This window comes from Esox lucius, chromosome 1 (assembly GCF_011004845.1).
Source record: "Esox lucius isolate fEsoLuc1 chromosome 1, fEsoLuc1.pri, whole genome shotgun sequence".
In the NCBI taxonomy this organism is placed as follows: Eukaryota; Metazoa; Chordata; class Actinopteri; order Esociformes; family Esocidae; genus Esox; species Esox lucius.
The window spans coordinates 18,279,107-18,302,246 of NC_047569.1; the positions used below are offsets into that span (position 1 = coordinate 18,279,107).

Here is a 23,140-nt window from a genome sequence, read left to right on the forward strand (position 1 = left end):
GGATTAGTTGACAAATTACATCAAGTATGCTGGACTACCTCTGGAATCGATCAAATGGGCCTGCACGAGGTCCAGGGGGAGGGGTTAGAAAACCTCAACTCCTAGCTTTCCAGAGAAGTAGTGAGAGGACCACATAATAATCATCTGACTCGATGGGATGGTCATTCTATCAAATGTGCTTATGGAATTTCCACCCAAATGTCCCAGATAATATATTGTACTCAGACAAAATAATGATTGTACAAAAGTAGGCCTTATTACTCGCACAAAAGCTGAATGGAAACGTAGTTAATACAAAACACTTAATTGCAATGCTGCTAGGACCAGTCCGGCCACGAGAGGGCGCATCGTTCCTCTATTCTGTACAAAGTTGCAAAAGCTCACAAGCTATTGGAAAAAGCTGAAGGGTGTTAGCGGAAAACCCGTGACTTCAGTGATCCGCTAAAAAAAAGTAGGTGATTTTTGTCTAGCCATCAAGACAGAATAGGTCGCATCACAGACAGCGAAAGTACCCACGAGAACTCTAACTTGTGTTAACTGCACAATGATATGGAATTTACAGCAATGGGGGCGGAGGATTGCAGCATTCCTTGGCGATGTAAAGTAGGATACACTGGATTGTCCGGGCGAGCCAACTCTCAACATTTCTATTTGATGACAAAGGTATGTTTAAAATGTGTATACGTGTAAAACTTATCTGATTACGGCATTTTCAACTTTCTTTGCATTTAAAGCCTGTGCACGAACTCAAGTGATTAGATCATTTATAAAACTTGTCATAGATAGTATATTTTAGGTTAAGTATTTAAATATATAAGTTTACAGATATTTTATATTGAAAACTCTGACACGCTTTACCAATTCACAGACCTAATCCATCAAACATGTTTGATGGATGAGCATCAGAGAAAGTGGCCATGTTCGAGACGAGAGCAGCAGTACGAGTGCGGACTGATAGATTTACAAATGTACTTTAATTGCGTTATAAATAACTACTCATTATGCGCAGTCGTTCAGTCACAATTTACCCATAATACACTGCGTTTTTATCAACTTGAACACAGACGTGACAAGTAGAGTTAAAGAGGCAGTTTGGCACTTTGACAAACTATAAACCTCCCATTTTGGGCTGGGTGTGTAACATTTTTTTAATAATATGTACATCTATAAGTACACTGACTATCATATCTCAGTTAGCAATGAAATTCCATGTTTTGACGACATGGGGTATAAATCGGCACGTACATGACATAGTACCGCATAGTACACGACATAGTACACAGGTGATCTCCGTTGATTCGACAGCGCCACTATTACAACCAGCGGGCAAATATCCCAGAATGGAGGATCAGTGCAGGATCAGTCAAGTCTACTACAGTAGATGGTGCCTATCAGATTTTATTCTCAGGTACCACATGAATAAGCTTGGCAGTCAAAAACATTGATTCCTTCAGCTTGCCTAGTGAGTTATAAAAAAAATTATCTACATTTACAGTGTTTGCATAGAAAGTTAATAAGACAATTAGCTGTCATGGTGTGTTTCCATTGAACTGTCTTGTGTTAATTAATAGTAATATTTTTGGAGATCAAATCCGCAGTGTTTTATGGGTAATTGTGAATGACTGTTCTAACAATGTTACTGAGTCATCTTTTACAATGCATGATGATTTGTAGATCATTCAGTCGTTTTTTGATCGTTATTTAGTCCAATGCTTGGCCCTTAAAAAGCTTTGGACTGAATAAAATAACACTTTATTGCAAAGACACAGAATGTGTATTAAAAAGTACTTCCATTATTGATTGTAGCACATACTGTATGTCATGTCGAGCTATCTGTTTCATATCTCAGAAAGCAATAATTGACAAATACTTGCAGTATTATAACTACTAGCCTATATCACCACATCAGTGTCATGCTAGAACTTGTACTCCTAGGTCTTACAGATCTAAAACCGTGTTTTGATATACAGTAATAGGGTTGGTTAGGTTTCCACTTGTCACTACACATGTGGAATTAAAGTTCAGTATTTTTATTGGATTGTTTAGTGCCAATAAGGTGCATTTGTTATTGGATGGTTTAGTGCCAATAAGGGGCATTGTTATTGGCCCCGCTGGGAGATAGGGGGTGATCATGAATGTCTGAATTTTGCAATGCTAGCAGTACATCACTTTCCAAAATACTGCTTTATGTTTTTTGTTTTGCAGTTTGTACAAGTTTATTATGTACATTTTCTGACGTGTGTATGTATATATATTTATTATACATACACAATATCTGTTAAGGACTCAGTGTTTTTCATATGTATCTTACATTCATGTATTAGAGTGTTATCTAGCATGATCAATTGTAATGGTCACGTTGATTCTGCTAAAATACGGTTTCCGTGCTACAGATTTATGTCCACATCCATCAACACGTTGCTCTGCACATGTGTGCGTGCGTAATAAAATCTTTAACATGTGATATGTGACAAATGATGCCTTCATGTATCAAGAAAAAATCCCAGTGGGCCTCCCTGTTCTATGTGAAATGTTTTGTTGTTACCTACTGTATGGTACAATGTTGTCTTTGAGTACACCCCAACACAGTCTATTGCCTCTGGATATACCCCAACATACATACGTGTATGATTTTTACTCCTGTAGGCCCATGTAGATGTCATCAATCTTTGGAACACTTCTTGTCAAACCCTTTTGTCCAATTAGCCAATGAAAAGGTCAATGAAAACATGCTGGCTGAAGAATGGTAGGCTACTAAACCAAACGGAGGGTTAGGTTTGCCACAGCTGCAGGAAATCTGACCCAGAACAAAGTCACGTTGCTGACTTTTCGCTCACAAAGTCCAAGACCCTCCAGTTTATGGCATGTTGCAAGTTATTACAGTTTTCATAGACAGTGTACATTTAAATTGCCTTTGAATTAGTTCTCTGAATATTTCTTTAATGGATGCAACACATTGTAGAGCAAATTAAATTGCTATACAATCATGAATATCATGCCATATTTATTTAGCAAGATGACAGCACCAACTAAAATTACATTATTGCTTATACTTTTTGTTTATTTGAGATAAGACAACTCTGTTGGTGTTCTGATGTAGCCTAGCCTATTCTCTTTTTTGTACTAATACTTATATTAAACCTGGTTCTTCTTAATATCAGGAATCAATTTAGCTGAAATGAATTAACATGCCCACAACTAAATCCTAATTAGATTGTTAGTGGGCATTAACATCGGAAGCAGTTTGGTAAGATATTTTCTATAACATGGTGAACACTTCTGTACATTTATAGATGTTTTATTCCAGCACTTTTGATTTTAAATTATTAACTCACTGAATGGGTTAAAAAGCAGTCTGTCAGCTTTAATTTGAGAGGATTTTTTTTCCCATATAAGATTATCCATTTCTGTATTATACCACATTTTGGATTCTCAGACTGTAGTGTGTCTGGTGAAGTTAGGAAGATCTTGAAAGATGAGCTCCTAAAAGTGTGATCCTAAATGTTATTTGGTGCCTACAGTTTCTGCTGAGATGAGGCACGGACAGACGTTAGTGTCAAGTAATTATTGTGGTTAGCGTTGGTCTGATTTGACATCTTGGGTAACAGCAGTTTACAGTATTTATTGGTGAAAAGATGAAAGCAACATCTGGTGTGGAAAGTTCACAGGACCCAGTAAAACAGCAGCAGACGCCTGGATGGACAACGTATCTAACAACTCCAGAAGAGGGAGAGGGGAAGACACTAATTAGCACCAATGTGGTAAACTAGACTTTTTTTTTGTCACCGTCTCTACTGTTTGGCTTTATACTCTCACTTGCTTTCTAAAGAAGCCTGTCATTCTGGCGGTTTGGTCCGTGTGTAGGGAGGATACAGGCTTGTAAGAGAAGGGTAAAGGACAGATCCCTAACTATTTTTAGGGGGAATTAAGGTAGTAAAGGTAATCCAGTGTTATAAAAAACATGCATCATAATTCGTAAACATTGATGTTTGATATATATATTCTTTATTGACAAGTAAAGGGTATACAAAATAAACAGAATAAATCTGCCTCTTCTCTTGTCAGAACACAGCAGAAGGTATTAAGGCTTGCAGTCAACAAATCCAGACAAATCAAACAGTGATACATATACACACACACAGATTTTACATACCTGTGGGACACCAAAGAATTTTCCGATTCATAGTTATATTTTCCCTATTCATATTTTACACTAATCCCAATTTTAAACTAACCCTAAGAATTACCCCAAAAACCTTACCTTAACCCTAAAACGAATTCCTGACACTAAACATAACCCTCAACTATTAACACAGAGGCAAAACTGAGTAGACCTTATATGCAAATACAAGTTAGGTCTTTCTAGAGATATGTTTAGCATTTTACTTAACTTTGGGTTGCCTAACTGAATCTTTTCTTTCTATTTGTGTCTACGGAGTTTCAATGCAGACCTTCCACGTGTCTTTGACTTTCAAATTTAACCTTTCCTATAGGTACCTTCGCTATTAAAAGTTATTTACGGACCTTTTCCTGTCCGAAGACCACTGCTCAGTATTATTGTATTGTATTATTACATAAGATCATTTAGTAGCCTTTCTAGGCAAGGTAGAAATAACTTACAGTTAGGACTGTAATAATTATGGTACCCCTATAATAACACATACTGAGATAAATTGCTCTCTTAAAATTCTTCCAGAATAACAGTAATAATATTAGAGAACATTCTATCCTGTAACCCTAATCCTCTCAGGCTCCTTCCCAACCACCCAGATCTGCTTCTTTTCAAAGTGACTTTGCTCTGGTGACCCTGCTACTGTTCTGGAAATCATATAAAAAATGAAAACGTCCAGGGGCCCTTTTGACCCTATTCCAACATCACTGTTTAAAAAATGCTCAGCCACTATTCAAGATGGTAGCCATCTCCCCCTTGCTCAAGAAATCGTCCCTTGACCCAGACAGCCTTTCAAACTACAGGGCTATATCCAAACTCCCATTCTTATCTAAAGTACTAGAGAAGATTGTGCCACCTCAGCTTCACTCACACCTCAGTGCTAACCAACTTGATGAGGTTTTCCAGTCTGGCTTCATGCCAATGCATAGTACTGAGACAGCTTTGGATGCAGAATGTCCTCCAACTCAAAAGTAGCAAGACCGAGACAATGCATATTGGCACCCTACAGTAAATCATCAACTCCTACAGCATCTGCCCTGCCACATCATTCCCCTATCCTCAGTCATCACCAATCTGGGTGTGAAATTTGACCCTATGCTGTTTTTCCTACTTACTCAGAATTTGGGATGTGCATTGGACAAGATTTTACTATCCGAATAGTACAGTGAATATAAAAAGTGTGCACACCTCTTAAAATGCCAGGTTTTTGTGACGTTCAAGAATGAGACAAAGATAAATAATGTCAGAACTTTTTAAATTTTTAATGTGACCTATAATGTGAACAATTCAATTGAAATTGAAAAAATCTAAAACTCACAATAACCTGGTTGCATAAGTGTGCACACCCTTAAACTAATACTTTGTTGAAGCACCTTCTGATTTTAATACAACACTCAGTCTTTTTGGATAGGAGTCTATTAGCATGGCACATCTTGACGTGGCAACATTTGCCCACTCTTCTTTGCAAAAGCGCTCCAAATCTGTCAGATTGCGTCTTGCCAACCTACCCCATAGCCCATTCTTATGTCTCATTCTTTTACATCACAAGAACCTGGCATTTTTAACAGGGGTGTGTAGACTTTTTATATCCACTGTATTTGTTATTATTCAAATAGTATTTGGTTAACCGAAATACATGTTTTTAAAAACTACCTTTACAACATCAGTGCTACTACATAACATACAAAGGAGTGGGTGTAGTTCCCATGAACATTGGCTTAATGGCCATTTGGGTGACAAAAGAGCGAATATGCATATGGAGAAAGCAGTGTGGTAGACATGCAAAACTCGGCTACAGAACTAAAAGACAGTATTTATCAACACATAACATTGTGTATATTGGATGGAGGAGTCTAAAATAGCTAGTTAGCTAAGCTAGCCAGCTATATGCTATTTGCTTAACTCACCGTTTTCTGCACTCTCAACCGCCTTAGGTTCCACAGCCTAACTTTACGTAGCGTTTTGTAGCCAAATAATTTTTCCGGGGGTAACATTCATTCCGTAAAAATACTCCATCTTCCCTCGAAATGGTTACTTTTCATCCACTTGCTTATAGTAGCCTATGCAGTGTTTATTGGGTCATTATGACTGACTGGACCGCTTTGATTAATGATCGTAAACAACAAACAGGTTTGAAGCAGCCCATGTTATTAAAACAACGTAAAGAATTATATATTTTTTTTAATGTTGTGATATATCAGCACATGTAAACATTTGAGAATGGAATGTTAATAGTACTTAGAAAAATAATATTCGATCTGTGTATTTCAACCCAAAAAATACATACAGTGGGGAGAACAAGTATTTGATACACTGCCAATTTTGCAGGTTTTCCTACTTACAAAGCATGTAGAGGTCTGTAATTTTCAATCATAGGAACATGTCAACTGTGAGAGACGGAATCTAAAACAAAAATCCAGATAATCCCATTGTATGATTTTTAAATAATTAATTTGCATTTTATTGCATGATATAAGTATTTGATCCATCAGAAAAGCAGAACTTAATATTTGGTACAGAAATCTTTGTGTGCAGTTAGAGATCATACGTTTCCTGTAGTTCTTGACCAAGTTTGCACACACTGCAGCAGGGATTTTGGCCCACTCCTCCATACAGACCTTTTCCAGATCCTTCAGGTTTTGGGGCTGTCACTGGGCAATACAGATTTCAGCACCCTCCAAAGAAAATGTGGCAAAACTGAATACAGACACAAGTACTCTAATACTAAATGAATTTAGGATATTCGACTATCTGTACCCATCCCTACTCCAAATGAGTTTCATTCCAGCCAAATTCCATTGACAAATCAAATTACATTTGGCTGACTCCACACACTGACCTTTTATGTTTTAATGAGAGTACAGGCTTTCTTCTGGCATAACTAGAAATGGCTTGTTGGCATGGAGGTGAAGTAAAATTGTAGTTTTGGAGACTTGGTGACTGCTAGATTCTACAAATTTATGCAATTCTCCAGCTGTTTTCCTTGTATAATTGTTTACCTCTCAAACCATATTCCCTGTGCATGGGGGCAAAATACACTTGTCCTTTTCCAGACAGGTTTATCACCACGTTGATTTACACTTTTATTATTGCCCTAATATTGGCGATAGGAATTTCAGTCGTGTAGCTTTTTTAATTGCCATTGTGTAATTCATGAAAAGCTTTTTGTTTACATTTGTATGTTCTTTCACCAGTTCCATGTTAATAGATGATTAAGCGAATCTGTGAAATTTGTCACCTCATCTGTGCAACTATTCCCCAATATAAACTACTCCCCTTATATCTACTCCCCCCATATCAACACATTTACATCACTTCCTTTTGGCACAATGTAACAAACGACCGGCTATCACATGTTTACATTAACACAATTAGCACATCTCTTTGTTTAGACATTTGGTCTGGTTTCTCTGTAAGATTGTAATGTGCTGTATCGGTTCGAAGAGCCAGACACCTCTTCACACCTTCCTCTAAAAACACAATTGTATTTAACTACTGTGATAAACAATAATTGACTTTTTCTATGGAACTGCTTTGCTCATCTTTACCTAATGAGGAAATTAGGGATTTAAATGGAACTACTTTATTTAATTTATTATTTGTTTATTAATGAACATGAATAACTATGACATTGAATTCCCTTTCAGTGGGGAATCCAAACACTTACCATCAAAACCTAATGATATAACCTGCAGAGAGTTCACCAAAGTAAAAAGTTATGACCACATGTTTACAATCCAAGTCTAGGGCCACTGAAATGCAGTGGGATTCATGCAAATTGTGCTTTTGTGTTAAAAGTATAAGTAGGGTCAAACAACCTTCTCACCCTCTTAATGTTGTTTCAGTGTCAATAGTGATTTTAATTTTGATCCTACAGGCTCAGTAGGTTGAAGATTAAAAATGGGGTCCCATTACAGTGCCCCATAGAGATTAAAAGGACTATGCTTGTCCCATCAATACACATCCCAGTGTTTGGGACTGCTATTAAAACAGCTGTAGTATACAACACAATACTAATCCCAAAAGACTGACCATCCTACTACATAGATTGATCAAGATCTAAGGATGGGTGGTATAGACGGTATAAGTTATACAATGGTAGAAATAGTAGGTCAATTTAGTTGATTTTAGTGTATCTTTAACACCAAATGTTTACCAATTTATTGTCTGTCCAGTTTTCAGGTTACTTTTTGAAATAATTTCAAGCTTAAAGCCATGATTTATCATAACATCTATCATGTGTAAATAAACATGCTTTAGTGTAATATATCAAGATAATATTATTAGATTATTATTAACAATATAACAATATATCAATCCATCCCAATCACAAGTTTTTCACAATTATAGGTAAAGAAGGCATGGGTAATTACGATCATGCAGTGCCATATCTGTCCCCTGGAAAATAAACATTTTTATTAGTATAAAATAGTGAAAATGTGAATTGTAGGTTTTTGAGGGCAGGTGCTCTAAACCATAAAAACACAAAAATATTGAAGTTGAAAGGGAATTATATGCATTTTTAACTCAATGTTTGTGGGTGGTTGACTTTTATTTATTTTTTACTTTTTTTATTCACAGATTTGTTGTAATAGTGCCTAAAATTATCATATGGTGTGACATGAAAGTTATTGTATATTAAATGAAAATGGGGTATACCTTTCTTAAGGAACTCTATCATAATTCTTTATCATGATAGCATGACAAATGTTGTAGGCATAGTCTCCTTCAATGGGTGCTAATGTAAAATAATAGGCTACATTGACTGTGAGAGGTCAGCTGAAAGAAGAAAATTAAGAACACTTGGATTAACAAGGAGTTCATGGCCACCCCATCTATAAAACTAGGCTTCAACCTAATTCACTTTTTTTTCATGTCAGGATTGAAAACATGCAGTGGCTATAACCAAGTTGCTATACAATGTTTCACACCTTTTATGTGATTATTCTTAGCTGTTAGTCATAAAATACAAGAATAGATTGTTATCACATATGAATAATTTTTCGGTGTGTAGGAAGATACAGTTCATATATGGTGTGACGAATAGATCATATGAAGTGACAAGTGTGACAAGCACCTGTCACAAAATGTGATGTATTGTGACACCATATAAGGTTTCATGCACTAAACACAAGATTGGGCCTTGTGGTTATGCGCTAGCATCCTAGCAGCATATCCACTGCAACATGGTAACAGATCTAAAATTAATAATGACAAAAAAGGCAGTCATCTTTGGCATTTTTCTGTGAAAAAAATCACACTAAAAGACACTGGAAGTGTACTGATGTGGGAGTGCCAAAAAGATTTGACTCAATGGAAAAATGATAAGCGAGAACTCACCTTGTAACCCCTCCATGTCCTAATGTTTTCAGTAGTTCCTAGTTGAACAAGGACCCCTCCTCCCCATGGGTCTACAAACAATAGCCTGTTTACATATCAAAGTATAGTGTCACACCATATGAAATCCATTTCTGGGATAAATCTTTTTTGATCAGAGCTCCAAATATCATGCCTGCACTTTGAAAATATCAGACTCACAATAGACTTCTGTGTTAACATTCTGTACTTTATTGGTATATTTATTTTCCTTAGTTTTATTCAAGTTTAAACTTTGTCAAACGTGCTTGGGACAGTTACACCATATTAACTTTTTCATGTTTGGTTGAACATTTCTGAAAAAGTAAGTGATGAATTGCATGAATATTCAGTATGTTCACATGAAGCAGCATTTTCTTAACAATGTATATTGAAATTACACTTATTTGTGTTGGATGCTCTGAACCACAAAAAGGCAATGTGACGTCAACCACCCATGTACAATGGGTATAGAAAATCCCCACCCCCTTTAAAAAATGTCATGTTTTGTTGCCTTACAGCCTGAAATGACAACACATAGAATCAGTCTTTCTACCGGCTTTATTCACACACAGTACCTCACAATAAGGGAAAATAAAATCCCAAAACATTTATCAAAATTCAAACAGTTAAAATGTCAGGCGACACATAATAGCTTGAATTTAGTTTTTGAATCTTGCAAACCAGGCGATTATAAGCCATCATGGTAAAAATATTACCAGAATGCACCAGTGTTGCAGTCTTTTTTCCGGAGATGGGGTCTGTCTGGAGTTAACGGTGGAGGTGGTCTTGTCTTACAGGTATTCGCCATGACCAAATTAACTCCATTTGAATCAGCAGAGTTTGTGAAACACTTGGATGTGTTTAGTTTTGCTGTAAGATTTTATCAAAAGCCATGCAAAGGAGTCAATGGAAAATCACCCTCATCAGGGGCACAATTAATTCCTCAAAAATGATCTGTTGGAGCTTAAAAAAAACTATGAGCGTATGCATTAAGTTGTGTGAGCCATTGGTGTGATGGAAGTGGGAGTAATGGGTGAAATTTGAACTTCTTTATGCGTGCTTAAAAGTTTGTGGATTGTTTCTGTAAGTGTGATCGACATGTTAGCTGTGGGTTGGCCATTGCCTGACATTGTGTTTTGGAAAGATCCCACTACCACCACCACGCTTCACCTTTTGATATTGGAACAGTCCTGTGGAATACCGTGTTTTGGTTTTTGTCATTTGGGTCTATAACGTATTATTTGCAAAATACTTGATCTAATTGTTATGTATTTATTCATTCATGTATGTATTTTTTCTCATCTGTATCAATCATTTTTGATCTTACTTTCCCTGATAACCCTTCATTTTATGTGAATTCAACCTGCAACAGACTACTATGCTTGGCTCACTGCACATATTAATGATCAATCACTGTTCTGCTGGGTCATGCTTGAGTGTACTTTTAGGACTGGTGAGCGTGTACCCACTTGTTATGCAACTACACCTGCTAACCTCTGTCCAACTTCCATGTGTACTTTTTGTGTGTGCTCTGCTCATTATATGTGTTTTGTTGCCAAGTCCACTAAGGTTTAAGAGCAGATCATTTACATGCATAAAATACACAGGTTTGGCTGGTTCAGGAACTAAAGTCCATTGAACCACTAGGATTCTTAAGTCAGATAGCTGGCAGGTAGGAGAGGAAGGTATCAGATTTGAAGAAATCAGAGAGAATAACAACATATAAAGGTACATTGTGCATTTTTTGTTTTGTTTACTTGGTTAAGGGTTTGCTTTTTTTGGTTAAGTGTTTGCAATGTTTTTGAAGGAATTTTAGAAATTATTATTATCAGTGGCAACACAATGCTTTGTTGAAACACGATTTCAGTAGTTATCAATGTGTGGCAAGTGTGTGCTAAATGGCTTAGATGTAAATGTATAAAGGAAGGTGTGATGGAATGTACATATGAACCTGCGCAATTTGTGTTATTAACTTTGAATAAAACAGCTCAAAACTATTGGAAAAATAGGTATATTAGGACTGTTTGTCTTTTTTTAAGGTAACTTGAAATGTATTCTGAAGCAAGTGTTACAACAGCTGAATTGGCTTAAAAATTTGAACGTGTTTCTTTATTCTAAAACTGCTATGTTTGTTGTAATTGCTGCTAAACAATGTGAGTATGCAACTTGAGGAAAATATAGTTTAAAATATTGGTGATCATTAACACATTATTGGTCATAATGACTTTGTATTTAATGTGTGTTGATGTATGCATGTGTTTGCTAACTAAATATTTTTATAGCTCTGTAACATATCCTTGTAATGGTGTGCATATACACTCACCTAAAGGACTATTAGGAACAACTGTTCAATTTCTCATTAATGTAATTATCTAATCAACCAATCACATGGCAGTTGCTTCAATGCATTTAGGGGTGTGGTCCTGGTCAAGACAATCTCCTGAACTCCAAACTGAATGTCACAATGGGAAAGAAAGGTGATTTAAGCAATTTTGAGCGTGGCAGGGTTGTTGGTGCTAGACGGGCCGGTCTGAGTATTTCACAATCTGCTCAGTTACTGGGATTTTCACGCACAACCATTTCTAGGGTTTACAAAGAATGATGTGAAAAGGGAAAAACATCCAGTATGCAGCAGTCCTGTGGGCGAAAATGCCTTTTTGATGCTAGAGGTCAGAGGAGAATGGGCCGACTGATTCAAGCTGATAGAAGAGCAACTTTGACTGAAATAACCACTCGTTACAACCGAGGTATGCCGCAAAGCATTTGTGAAGCCACAACACGCACAACCTTGAGGCGGATGGGCTACAACAGCAGAAGACCCCACCGAGTACCACCCATCTCCACTACAAATAGGAAAAAGAGGCTACAATTTGCACGAGCTCACCAAAATTGGACAGTTGAAGACTGGAAGAATGTTGCCTGGTCTGATGAGTCTCGATTTCTGTTGAGACATTCAGATGGTAGAGTCAGAATTTGGCGTAAACAGAATGAGAACATGGATCCATCATACCTTGTTACCACTGTGCAGGCTGGTGGTGGTGATGTAATGGTGTGGGGGATGTTTTCTTGGCACACTTTAAGTCCCTTAGTGCCAATTGGGCATTGTTTAAATGCCACGGCCTACCTGAGCATTGTTTCTGACCATGTCCATCCCTTTATGACCACCATGTACTCATCCTCTGATGGCTACTTCCAGCAGGATAATGCACCATGTCACAAAGCTCGAAATCATTTCAAATTGGTTTCTTGAACATGACAATGAGTTCACTGTACTGAAATGGCCCCCACAGTCACCAGATCTCAACCCAATAGAGCATCTTTGGGATGTGGTGGAACAGGAGCTTCGTGCCCTTGATGTGCATCCCACAAATCTCCATCAACTGCAAGATGCTATCCTATCAATATGGGCCAACTTTTCTAAAGAATGCTTTCAGCACCTTGTTGAATCAATGCCACGTAGAATTAAAGCAGTTCTGAAGGCGAAAGGGGGTCAATGTTCCTAATAATCCTTTAGGTGAGTGTATAAGGTGTGCATATATATCATAGCTTGAACATTACCCAGTGATATCCCAAAACGCTTAAAGCTGTTACGCATGTCTATCATTGTGTCGGAGCTGAATTGTAAAGCAAGCAATGTTTTATTTAATTTTTGTACAAGTATTTCTCAACAAAAAAAAGTTTGTGAGTTTGTGTTTTAAAATAAAATTTGAAATTGAATCTACCATTCAACGCACCATTTGTAATTCAGTGTGAATACTTTTGCAAGACACTGTATGTAAAGTAACATTATTCTTTTTTATTTCCATTCTTTTAGAGGATGATGGCCTTCCTCATGTGTTTTGGCCTGTGGATGATGCTGGCTGCCCACGGCCAGGCTGGAAACGTGAAGAACTGCCACCCGAGCTGCAACTGTGAAGTGGAGAACTTCGGCCTGTTCGACAGCTTCAGCCTGACCAGGGTGCAGTGCAGGGGAGTGGGCCATAGCACCAACCCTATCCCTATCCCTCTGGACACGGCCCACTTGGACCTGTCCTCCAACTCCTTGTCTGTGCTGACCGATGTCATGCTCTCTGGGCCTGGCTACACCACCTTGGTCAGCCTGGACCTCAGCAACAACTTCATCTCCAGGGTCAGCCCCAAGGCCCTGTCCAGGCTACGTTATCTGGAGACTCTAGACCTCAGCCACAACTCCCTGGAGAGCCTGGCCGAAGGCTGCTTCTCTGGCCTCCCCCTTACAGAGGTGGATCTCAGCCACAATCTCTTCCGTGAGTTTGACCTGGATGTTTTCATCACCAAAGGACACGGAGAGCCAATAACCGTGGATCTGTCCCACAACCGGCTCACGGTGGTCTCTAGAAGTTCGTCTAGGAGCCCCTTGTTACATGTCCAGAGCCTGACTCTAGCAGCCAACCAGCTAAGAGCCGTACCCAAGCTTACAGGCATCCCACTGAGGGACCTAAGCCTGGATGGGAACTTAATCTCCCGCATTGATGAGGGGGCTTTTGAAGACCTCAAGGGCCTAGTTCATCTGTCCCTCAGTGGGCTTCCTGAGCTCTCTGACATCCAGCCTAACAGTTTCAGAGGGCTACAGAGCCTTCAGGTCTTGGACCTCTCCGACAACAACAAGCTACGAACACTGAGTCCAGTTGTGTTCAGTGGACTTGTGTCTTTACAGGAGCTCAATCTCTCCAACTCTGGAGTTACATCATTGCCAAATAACATGCTAAGTCACTTGCCTAATATCAAGAGTATTACCCTGGACAAGAATATCCATTGTTGGAGGACTCGAAAGCAGGGCCAGTTTCACAGGCAGCTTGAACCTGAACATATACATGACATGGTGCTAACCTGTGATGTTAGTTGAATTGTGTTGGGATTGTGTTTGGATTGTTGCCTTCACTATGGACATCTAACTGGTATATTATTGCTACAAATCTGCCTTAGAACAGTTTATATGCAAGTAACCTTTTTCTGCCAAACTTTGCCATTACTATTTGAGCAGTTGTGTTAACATTTAAATTAACAATTTGTATTTAGCTTTTATTCCAAAGGGCTCTTCTATTTATAATGATAATGATAAATTATAACATAACGCTTGCCATGCCTAGACTAAATCATTTCTTTCAACTGCAGTACCAAGCTAATAGTTGCAATGATGGATAACATCTTACAATTTTTCAGCCTTCCCTCTTTACATTTCAAAGGAGAAAATAAAATATTCTCATCATCCACAACACTGTAGGGGGAAAAATGTATTCAATGTATAGCAACCATCTACAAAAGGATTTGTGATTTAGGGCATGTAGAGTAGCTAAATCAACATACAGTGTCAAGATAAACTTTGTTACCTTAGAACTAAAGGTTGAGTGAATATATAATTGAAGTAGATAAGTTTCCAGTTTCAGAATAATACAGGCATCACAGCATTATTGTATAGGACATCAGACCAGGCCTAGCTGTTGGTTAGGTTTAGCTAATGTACTTGCTCTTGCAGTAATAACTAATATTAAAGTATGATACTTACAATATACTTTCAAAGTGAAAATGCTTCAAATGAAACTAAACAAATGTAATATTGCAATGTTTTGACAGTTTAGCGATCTCTATTGTTGGAGCTGTTTGTGTACGTCCATTGGCATGATAACAACAAGCCCAAGATCTTTAGGTCTAGTTAGACCCAGCCACAGTGGTCTGAAACACCTGGTTACTGGCCACATCAACATTTGGCCACAGCATCCAAGTCACATTATGCTTGGTTGCAAAGCTATGTGAGTGAGGATGTACTTTTTTTTTTTTTTTACTTTTAATCACCCAGAATCTGCATTTCGACTGGTGGTAGGGGTGATTAATTATTTGGCTTCTTAAGTCCCTCTGACTCAAACTCAGTTCTGCTGAGTTTGAGTCAGTGATTGATTTTAATCAGTGATTGATTTAGATCTGGGAAAACTATCTGGTGGGTGCAATAAACTATCAGGTAGAACTCAAACCAGCAAGATTTATACCTGATCTAAATAATATAAACTGTAACAGCAATATCAGTAACAGGTGTGGTATTTTGAGTTACTAACAGTGTGGATTTCTTAAAAAAAGATTATTCAACCAATGAAAGCACATGCAAAAATGCTGCTATTGAAAGAAATATTTCTCAAAACTATATTTGCTAAGTGTGTGCTGAGAAATATCATAATGATGATGATGGGCATGGTTTTTACATGTTTTTAGCAAACTATTCAAGCAGTTTGTTAATTTTTGTCAGCTTAATGGTGTAGGAAATATTTGTATTGTTTGAAGTATTCATGTTGTAAGGACTGTTTCTGTAGTTATCATTTCGAATAGATATCAATGGTCTATCTTGTCCTGTCTATCTTGTTCTGTTACATTTATGTGGTTGAAATATGATCTGTAAAAATCCATTCATAAACAAATGCTTGAATGTCACCCAAGATTGTGTTCCCTGCTCCATTATGAAATCAGTTTCCCATGATCATTTGTCTCCCTTTACTTAAGACAGGGACATGTTTTGTCCTGTATTTTCATATCTCTTACAAAGAAGTATGTGTTTTAACACACCATATAATTTAATGCATTGCCATTTTTACCCTCTTTCAAATTGTTTATTGTACTGGTATAACTGTGAATCTCCACGGGCAAAAGTGTATTGATATTCTGTGTGAAAATTGAATGTTTAAACACCAGCCTTGGTTACTATTCCTGTGGTATAATATGGACTAAAAGAGACAATCAGTCTGATTCCACATGGTGTTATGTAATGTTAAACGTGTATAAAATGTAATATTTGTCTACCAATAGTGTATAATGTATAAATCTACAATAAATGTATTATTATCAAACTGACAGCTAAAAAGTTTTATACAATACCCTGTCCTCAACACCCTGTAGTCTTCCAAGACTGATACAGTAGGTGTGTAGGCTTATAAAAATACAGTGTGTGTTTCAAATACACTATCCAATTCCCAAGTCTTTCATCAAGCTCTATTCATGTGATTTAGTTATCTGACTCACAGGGTGTGTCCAGTGACAATAGTGTATGTCTTCATTAGTGTCTAGCACAGAACTTGATTTGTTTTTTGCATTCTGCCTAACTCGACCCACCTATTTTTTTATTAACTTCACCCACCTTCACTAACATGTACACACTACGCACTGGTCTCAAGATAGCCCGCCAGTTAGATACAACTAGTTTCGGGCAGGGCATCATACAACTGCAAACTGATGCCTTAAACTGGATGAGGGAATAGTGAGAAGAGGGAGAGCAGCCTGACGTTGTGTAGGGACAGCTGGCCGTTACTCCACAGATCTCTCTGAGAGTGAGTGTTTCATTGTGGGCTCCTCAGAAACAAAGAGAGCATTCAGATATTCCCTCAGCCCCTTGTAGTATTGGCCAAAGCACAGTTCTCTTAAATTCAAAGAGACCCATGCAAAAGAAAAAAGCATACTCCACAACAGAAGGTTTACTCCTGATTCATCTCCTATATTACAATATTCGGCTCTATAAAAGTATGGTTTTTTTAAGAGTCTATTCTATTATCACATACGCAGGATATTTCCCTCAGTGATTGTTCTTCAGTTTAAACATTGTTTTCCCAGACAGGAAGAAAGAACACAAAAAGAGAAAGTGAGTGAGAGTAAGTAAAAAAAGCAAAAAGAGTGAAAAGGAATTTCTAAGAGTTCGGCCCATTGCGGATTACCCCATTAATGAACCAGTTCCAGATGTCTGGCTCATTTCTACATCTGGAGAGCAGGCATTACCTCGCATCTCAAAATGGAACTCCTTCATGTTAGATTCCTTGCTCCAAAGGCAATTGCAGTAAATGAATTGATCATTGATCATAAACTAGATGTTATTGGCTTGTGTGAAACATGGCCTGATGAATTTACTGCCCGAAATGAGGCCTCTCCTTCTGGCTACACTAGTGATCATATCCCCATGCATCCTGAAATGCGGGGGGTGTTGCTAATATATATGACAGTAAATATACATTTACTCTTAAACACATCACTGGTTTTCATTCTTTTGAAGTTTTACTCATGAAAGCAAACCAGGCTGATAAATCGTTTTTCATAGCTACTATTTACAGGACCCCCGGGCCATACACAATGTTCCTCAGTGAGTTTCTTGAATACTTCTCTAACCTTGTAGTCATGGCAGATAGTATTCACATTTTTGGCTATTTCAATATTCATATTCATCTTCAAAAAGCTTTTAAAGCCATATTTGACTCACTGGGCTTTATCCAACATGTCTCAGGTCCAACGAACTGCCACAATCATACCTTAGATTTAATCCTGTCCCACCCTCCAATGCCATTCGGGGGTGGTGTCACTGGCTTGTTGTTGTCTCTGTTGCGCCTATCGTGCAATTGGGTTGAACTCTGCTGGCAATTCTCTGCCCTCTTTTCAAGGTGGTTGCGGTCGGTCGGTGTCCCTTTTGCTGATGCTTGGCAATGTTGGTGGATTGATTTCATGTCTGTTGGGCCCTGTCCAGGGCCTCCCCTGGATAGGGCCACAGTGTCAGTGGACCCCCGGTCTCACCCCCAGTTCTCCTTCTCCACTGCAAATCCTTGTAGATCTAAGGAATGCACTTCCTACATTTTCCCTGTCTCCTGCCCTGTTGTGCCCCCCCCCCCCCCCCCCCCGGGGGTTGTGCCTGTCCTTGTCCATTCGGTTATGCTTCAGACTCTTTTTTTATTATTACAACTTGTACTCTTAAAATTCACCCGGCACAGCCAGAAGAAGACTGGTCACCCCTCTGAGCTATGGTTCCTCTCTAGGTTTCTTCCTAAATTTCAGCCTTATTAGGTAGTATTCTACCTAATAAGAGTTTTTCCCTAATTCAAAACTGTTGTTGTTTGCACCTTGGGGTTTCAGGCTGGGTGTTTTGTTAAAGCACTTTGTGACAACTGCTGTTGTAAAAAGGGCTTTATAAATACATTTGATTGATTGATTGGAGTCAAAGGGTGGAGGGCCGTCAATCACAGCTACCTTCCTCTGATAAGCCAGCTACGAAGAACCTAAACAGTGTTGAATTGCATGAAAACAATTCAGGGTGGTGAATTAAGATGCGATTATGTTGTAAGCTTTTTAGGGAGTAACATTTGGAATTTGAAATTGTTTTGAATTATTGGTATTGAAATGTATATATAAATATAAAAAAATTAGACGATTCATCCTTTTCTTTGCTATTTATTGATCTGTTTGAAATCCAGGGCTTAATCTACTCAGAAGGCTATAAAGTTATATGTGGTTTGAGAATATAGTTTTAGCAACACTTTTCTCCACTCTAAGTTTCAGATCATAAGGAGATTATGTGGTCGGACATCAGTTTTCAAAGTTTCCCCATAAATTGTAAAGTTTTAGTGTTTCAAATATTTAAATTAAACAAGTGAAGCTGAGTGGCAAGAATCTAGGAAAGAAGGCGGGAAGAGCCCAGGACAAGCTACAGAGACCCTGTTGGAGAATATTGCCATGTTCTAGTTTCTGAGCTTGTTCATGAGAACATGATTTGGAAAGAAATATGTAGATTCAAACCAATAAACCGAGTATATACAAATAAATACAACATTGTTAAGTCAATAACAGAAAAAAAAGTTTGACTGAAGGATTTGACTGATCCTTTGCAAGCGGTGAGCCCAGTTGATGGCATCATGTTCACCGTAGGCCTCTAGTGACCTGTAAGGAAGGAGTACACTGACCTCCTGGGGAACTGGGCGAAGGTGAATATCTTGGTGTGATCTTGCTTGCCATTACATTCTGACCTACTGAACAGTTTACAGGGCCAAAAGTTCAACTCTCCTGAGATAATATATGGGAGAAGTTTATTGCTTTAAACCTTCTGGAGACAGGTTCAACGCACTAAAAACGCATGTGCACACACCCACACACACATGCAAGCATGAACAAATTCCTGGCTATGAGTTCACACTGAATGATGGATTCAGTGAGAATCAATGAAAATTGCTTTTATTCACTAAATAAATAGCTACAATCCACAATTTCTGACCAACCACTCTTTTGCCGTGCAGCAAATGTGTTGAATCTTTCTATTTGTGACACAATATTTTTAGGTGTACCCACAAACTATCCTTGCATGCGTTCTTTTGATCTGCGTTTCACAATAATACAGCTACAACATGGTGGGAACAATAAAAAATAGAAGGGAAGGTATAATGAGGGAGGGATGAAACAAGTTGCAAATAATACTCCTCCGTCACACAGACTGTGGAAATGATAGATTGGTTTCTTTGCACAACTTCTTCCACCTCCCTCCTGAGTATAGTACTTTATTATAGAGTAAGGTCGGTTATTATTCTTATTGGTTATTTGGGTTGATTGAAATCGGACAGAGAGAGAGGCCCACAGTGGTTTGGCTCTGAAATGTAATTGCTACAAAGGGAGGGAGCTTTTGAAGTGTGTAATTTGTTCAGGCATGCAGGAACAGGGTGTCTTTATTAACTTCTCCACGCCTGCTTGAACTGTCAGACAGATGTCATCTGGTCTTAAAACGGACAGAGCGTCTAAAGTAGAGAGTGACTGAAGCAGCTAATTCATTTAGCTCATAGACTGTTGCTCCATGTTTTTATGAAAACTGCAGGATTTCTATAGCCTTAGGGGATTGCTGCAGTTGAATATATATATATATATATATATATATTTATTTATTTTTTCTTCATATAAAGCTTGAGTTTGAAATAACATTTTCTTTAACTCAATACAGGCTATACTGATATTGTTTCTTGCAAGGCAACACAGCACACACCCTTTGTGTTCGTGGGTTAACATGATGCTAAGGTAGGGTGACCACATTTTCAAACTCCCAAACCCGGACCCTTGTGTAACCACATGTTAATACACACGCACAAGTATGCGTTTACGCATGCATGTTGGTCATCATGCGTGCTTCTGGTTGGTGGAGCAGGGAACGCTTTGAGCTTTGATGGTAACTGTTGCATTGCCACGCAGTTCTACGCAGTTGTTTGTTTGGCTCTGACTCCTATGTGGAAACATTAAAGTATTGTGGGGAACTAATTGTGGTAAAAACCAGGACAATTTGGTAGTGAATGTTGGAAACCAAGGTATTTTAGTGTTTTATAGATATTTGTCATGATCCAGGACACCCAGCTTGAAACCGGGACAATCCCGGGCAAACCAGGACATCTAGTCACCCTATGCTAAGGTCTTCTATGCAGTCTCAACTTCAATAATCTAATTTAAAGTCATGCAATATATATGTAAGACTTTAAATTAGATTATTAAAGTTAACAAATGACTTAATCTTAATTATTACATTACTGTGCAGCTGCTAGCTGTAGTGTAGCAATGCAAATGCAGTACATTTTTGCAATGTACTGCAAAGTAACGTTACCGTTGTGAATGTTTTTTTCCAAGAGCACTAACATGGTTTGATGAGCCAAGAAGGAAATCACTACATTATCACTACTCCTAAAATGTTATTTACTTTTTTATGAAAGGAGCCATTTGTAATATTTCCACCATTCAGAAAAACAAAAGTTATAATTACATTATGAAAGGTATTCATAACTAGATTGTTATTGTCATTGTATTAACATAGATTTAATGTCTTGCTGATTATTTTCTGTTGTTTATTTTGGTCTGGCCATTGTGTAGGGTTGCCAATCTTTACAGTACTGTATGTGCTGTTTCTCTTTGCTGTGTTTAATAAAAAAAAGTGTAAATATCTTTAAGTTGTTGAATTCATATAAACTATATTATATTTCCCATGAAGGAAATTTATGTTTTTTGACTGTACACACAACAGCATGAAGACAATGCCACATACAAAAAAGTGTTCTGTGTGTTATGCCATTTGTTGGAATTGGTTTGTTGCTTATAAATTCCTTGTTCCCCTTTGAAAAAAATCTAGGCCAGTAGCACCTTTTCTACTCATTCCCAAAACATTAATTCCCACCAACTGTACTGTTTGGGAGGAAATGTGTTGAAGTTTGCATCGCTCTGTAATGGTGATCTGATATGTGAGTTTTCCTAAGAAAATTTTAAATATCCCGAGATTCCCTCTCTTTTGTTCTTTCTTATTCCCTCACATCTGGTTTCCATCAGAGGTGCCAAGACTCAAGACTCGGGTTGACTCTACAGAAGGATACCACCAGCCAACAATATAAATTGTCTCAGATGGAACAATCAGGGAGTTAACAAGGAAATCAGAAGACAACATGCCTGTAATTCCTGAAAAAAATTATGAACTCAAAAACTGAAACTGTCAGATTTTTGGTTAATGACAGCATCACCACAATTATTAAAAAATATTATATTTTTTATACAAATGTTTGTGTTTGTTGTAATTTTTTAGTGTGTCAGCAAACCATAAAAACGTCTTTCCAGACATCTGCGTAACATTGAGACTGATCATATGATCTACAAAGTCAGGTCAGTAACTGTGAAAATACTCTCATCTCCTAAGGATATTAAAGATACAGGCTGGGGCTTTCGCCAATAACAAACAGTTTTTTAAACCATTTCTCAGGATGGATGTGTAAAATGTTGTTTATATGTGCATAATCTAAGTATAATTACCTAACATCAGTTATGAAATCCCAAGTTTGAAAGCAAGTGGTTTTTATAACTTGTGGCTAGGGCTGTCACAATATCAGATTTTCACTAAACGATTATCGTGGCCAAAATAATTCCCGGTAACGATATTATCGCAGTATCTATCGAAAGAATAAAAATACAAATGCTTTCAGTCAAATTAATGTTCAACTTTGTTTAATGTTTTTTTTCCCCTCTTTTTTGACAAATGAATAACACTCAAAATACAAGTGTATGGAGGTGGAGGGAGTCTGTAACCATAACTGTACCAATACAAAAATAAAAGCTTACAAAAAGAACAATGACATTTCATTGATAGTGAAAAGGCAACCAGATGAACTGATAGACAAAAGATCTACAAGGCCTAACATCGAGAAGAGTTTTCTGGAAATTACAAAACATTTTTGCCTAGTGAATAGGCTACGAAAAGGTGTTAATTCAAACACTAGTGTAAAGGTCAGGACTTTACAAGAATAAGCAATAGAATAACCGAGAGGAGTTTTTGAAAAAATACTTTGTGGATCTTTCCCAGGGATTCTACTGGGGCTAATGAGTTGATTTCAACATCAGTGCATAGGTCCAGTCTCCTTGTTTAAGCACATGCATCGTTTGTCTATAGGTGACATGAATACGTTTATTGGAAAAATACTACCTCAGTTTCGCCTAGTGAATACGATATTATCATATGTGTATTATTAACATGATATCAATATTTCATTTTTTAAATATCACGGTTATCGTCAAGGACACCCTAGGCCGCAGGTCGATGATCGACTTTGTTGTCGTCTCATCTGACCTGCGGCCGTATGTCTTGGACACTCGGGTGAAGAGAGGGGCGGAGCTGTCAACTGATCACCACCTGGTGGTGAGTTGGATCCGATGGCGGGGGAGGAAGCTGGACAGACTCGGCAGGCCCAAGCGTACTGTAAGGGTCTGCTGGGAACGTCTGGCCGAGTCTCCTGTCAGAGAGATCTTTAACTCCCACCTCCGGCAGAGCTTCGACTGGATCCCGAGGGAGGCTGGAGA

The 23,140-nt window shown here is 38.0% G+C and overlaps 1 protein-coding gene across 1 annotated transcript; it reads left to right on the top strand.

Annotated features, from left to right (window-relative positions):
• The first annotated feature begins 399 nt into the window (after nt 1–399).
• On the top strand, nt 400–16,379 carry tsku (tsukushi small leucine rich proteoglycan homolog (Xenopus laevis)). Its single transcript, XM_010893267.3, has 2 exons — nt 400–663; nt 13,344–16,379. Exons 1-2 carry the CDS (start codon nt 550–552, stop codon nt 14,391–14,393), a joined length of 1,164 nt encoding a protein of 387 aa, XP_010891569.1. The 5' UTR covers nt 400–549; the 3' UTR covers nt 14,394–16,379.
• The last annotated feature ends 6,761 nt before the right edge of the window (nt 16,380–23,140 follow it).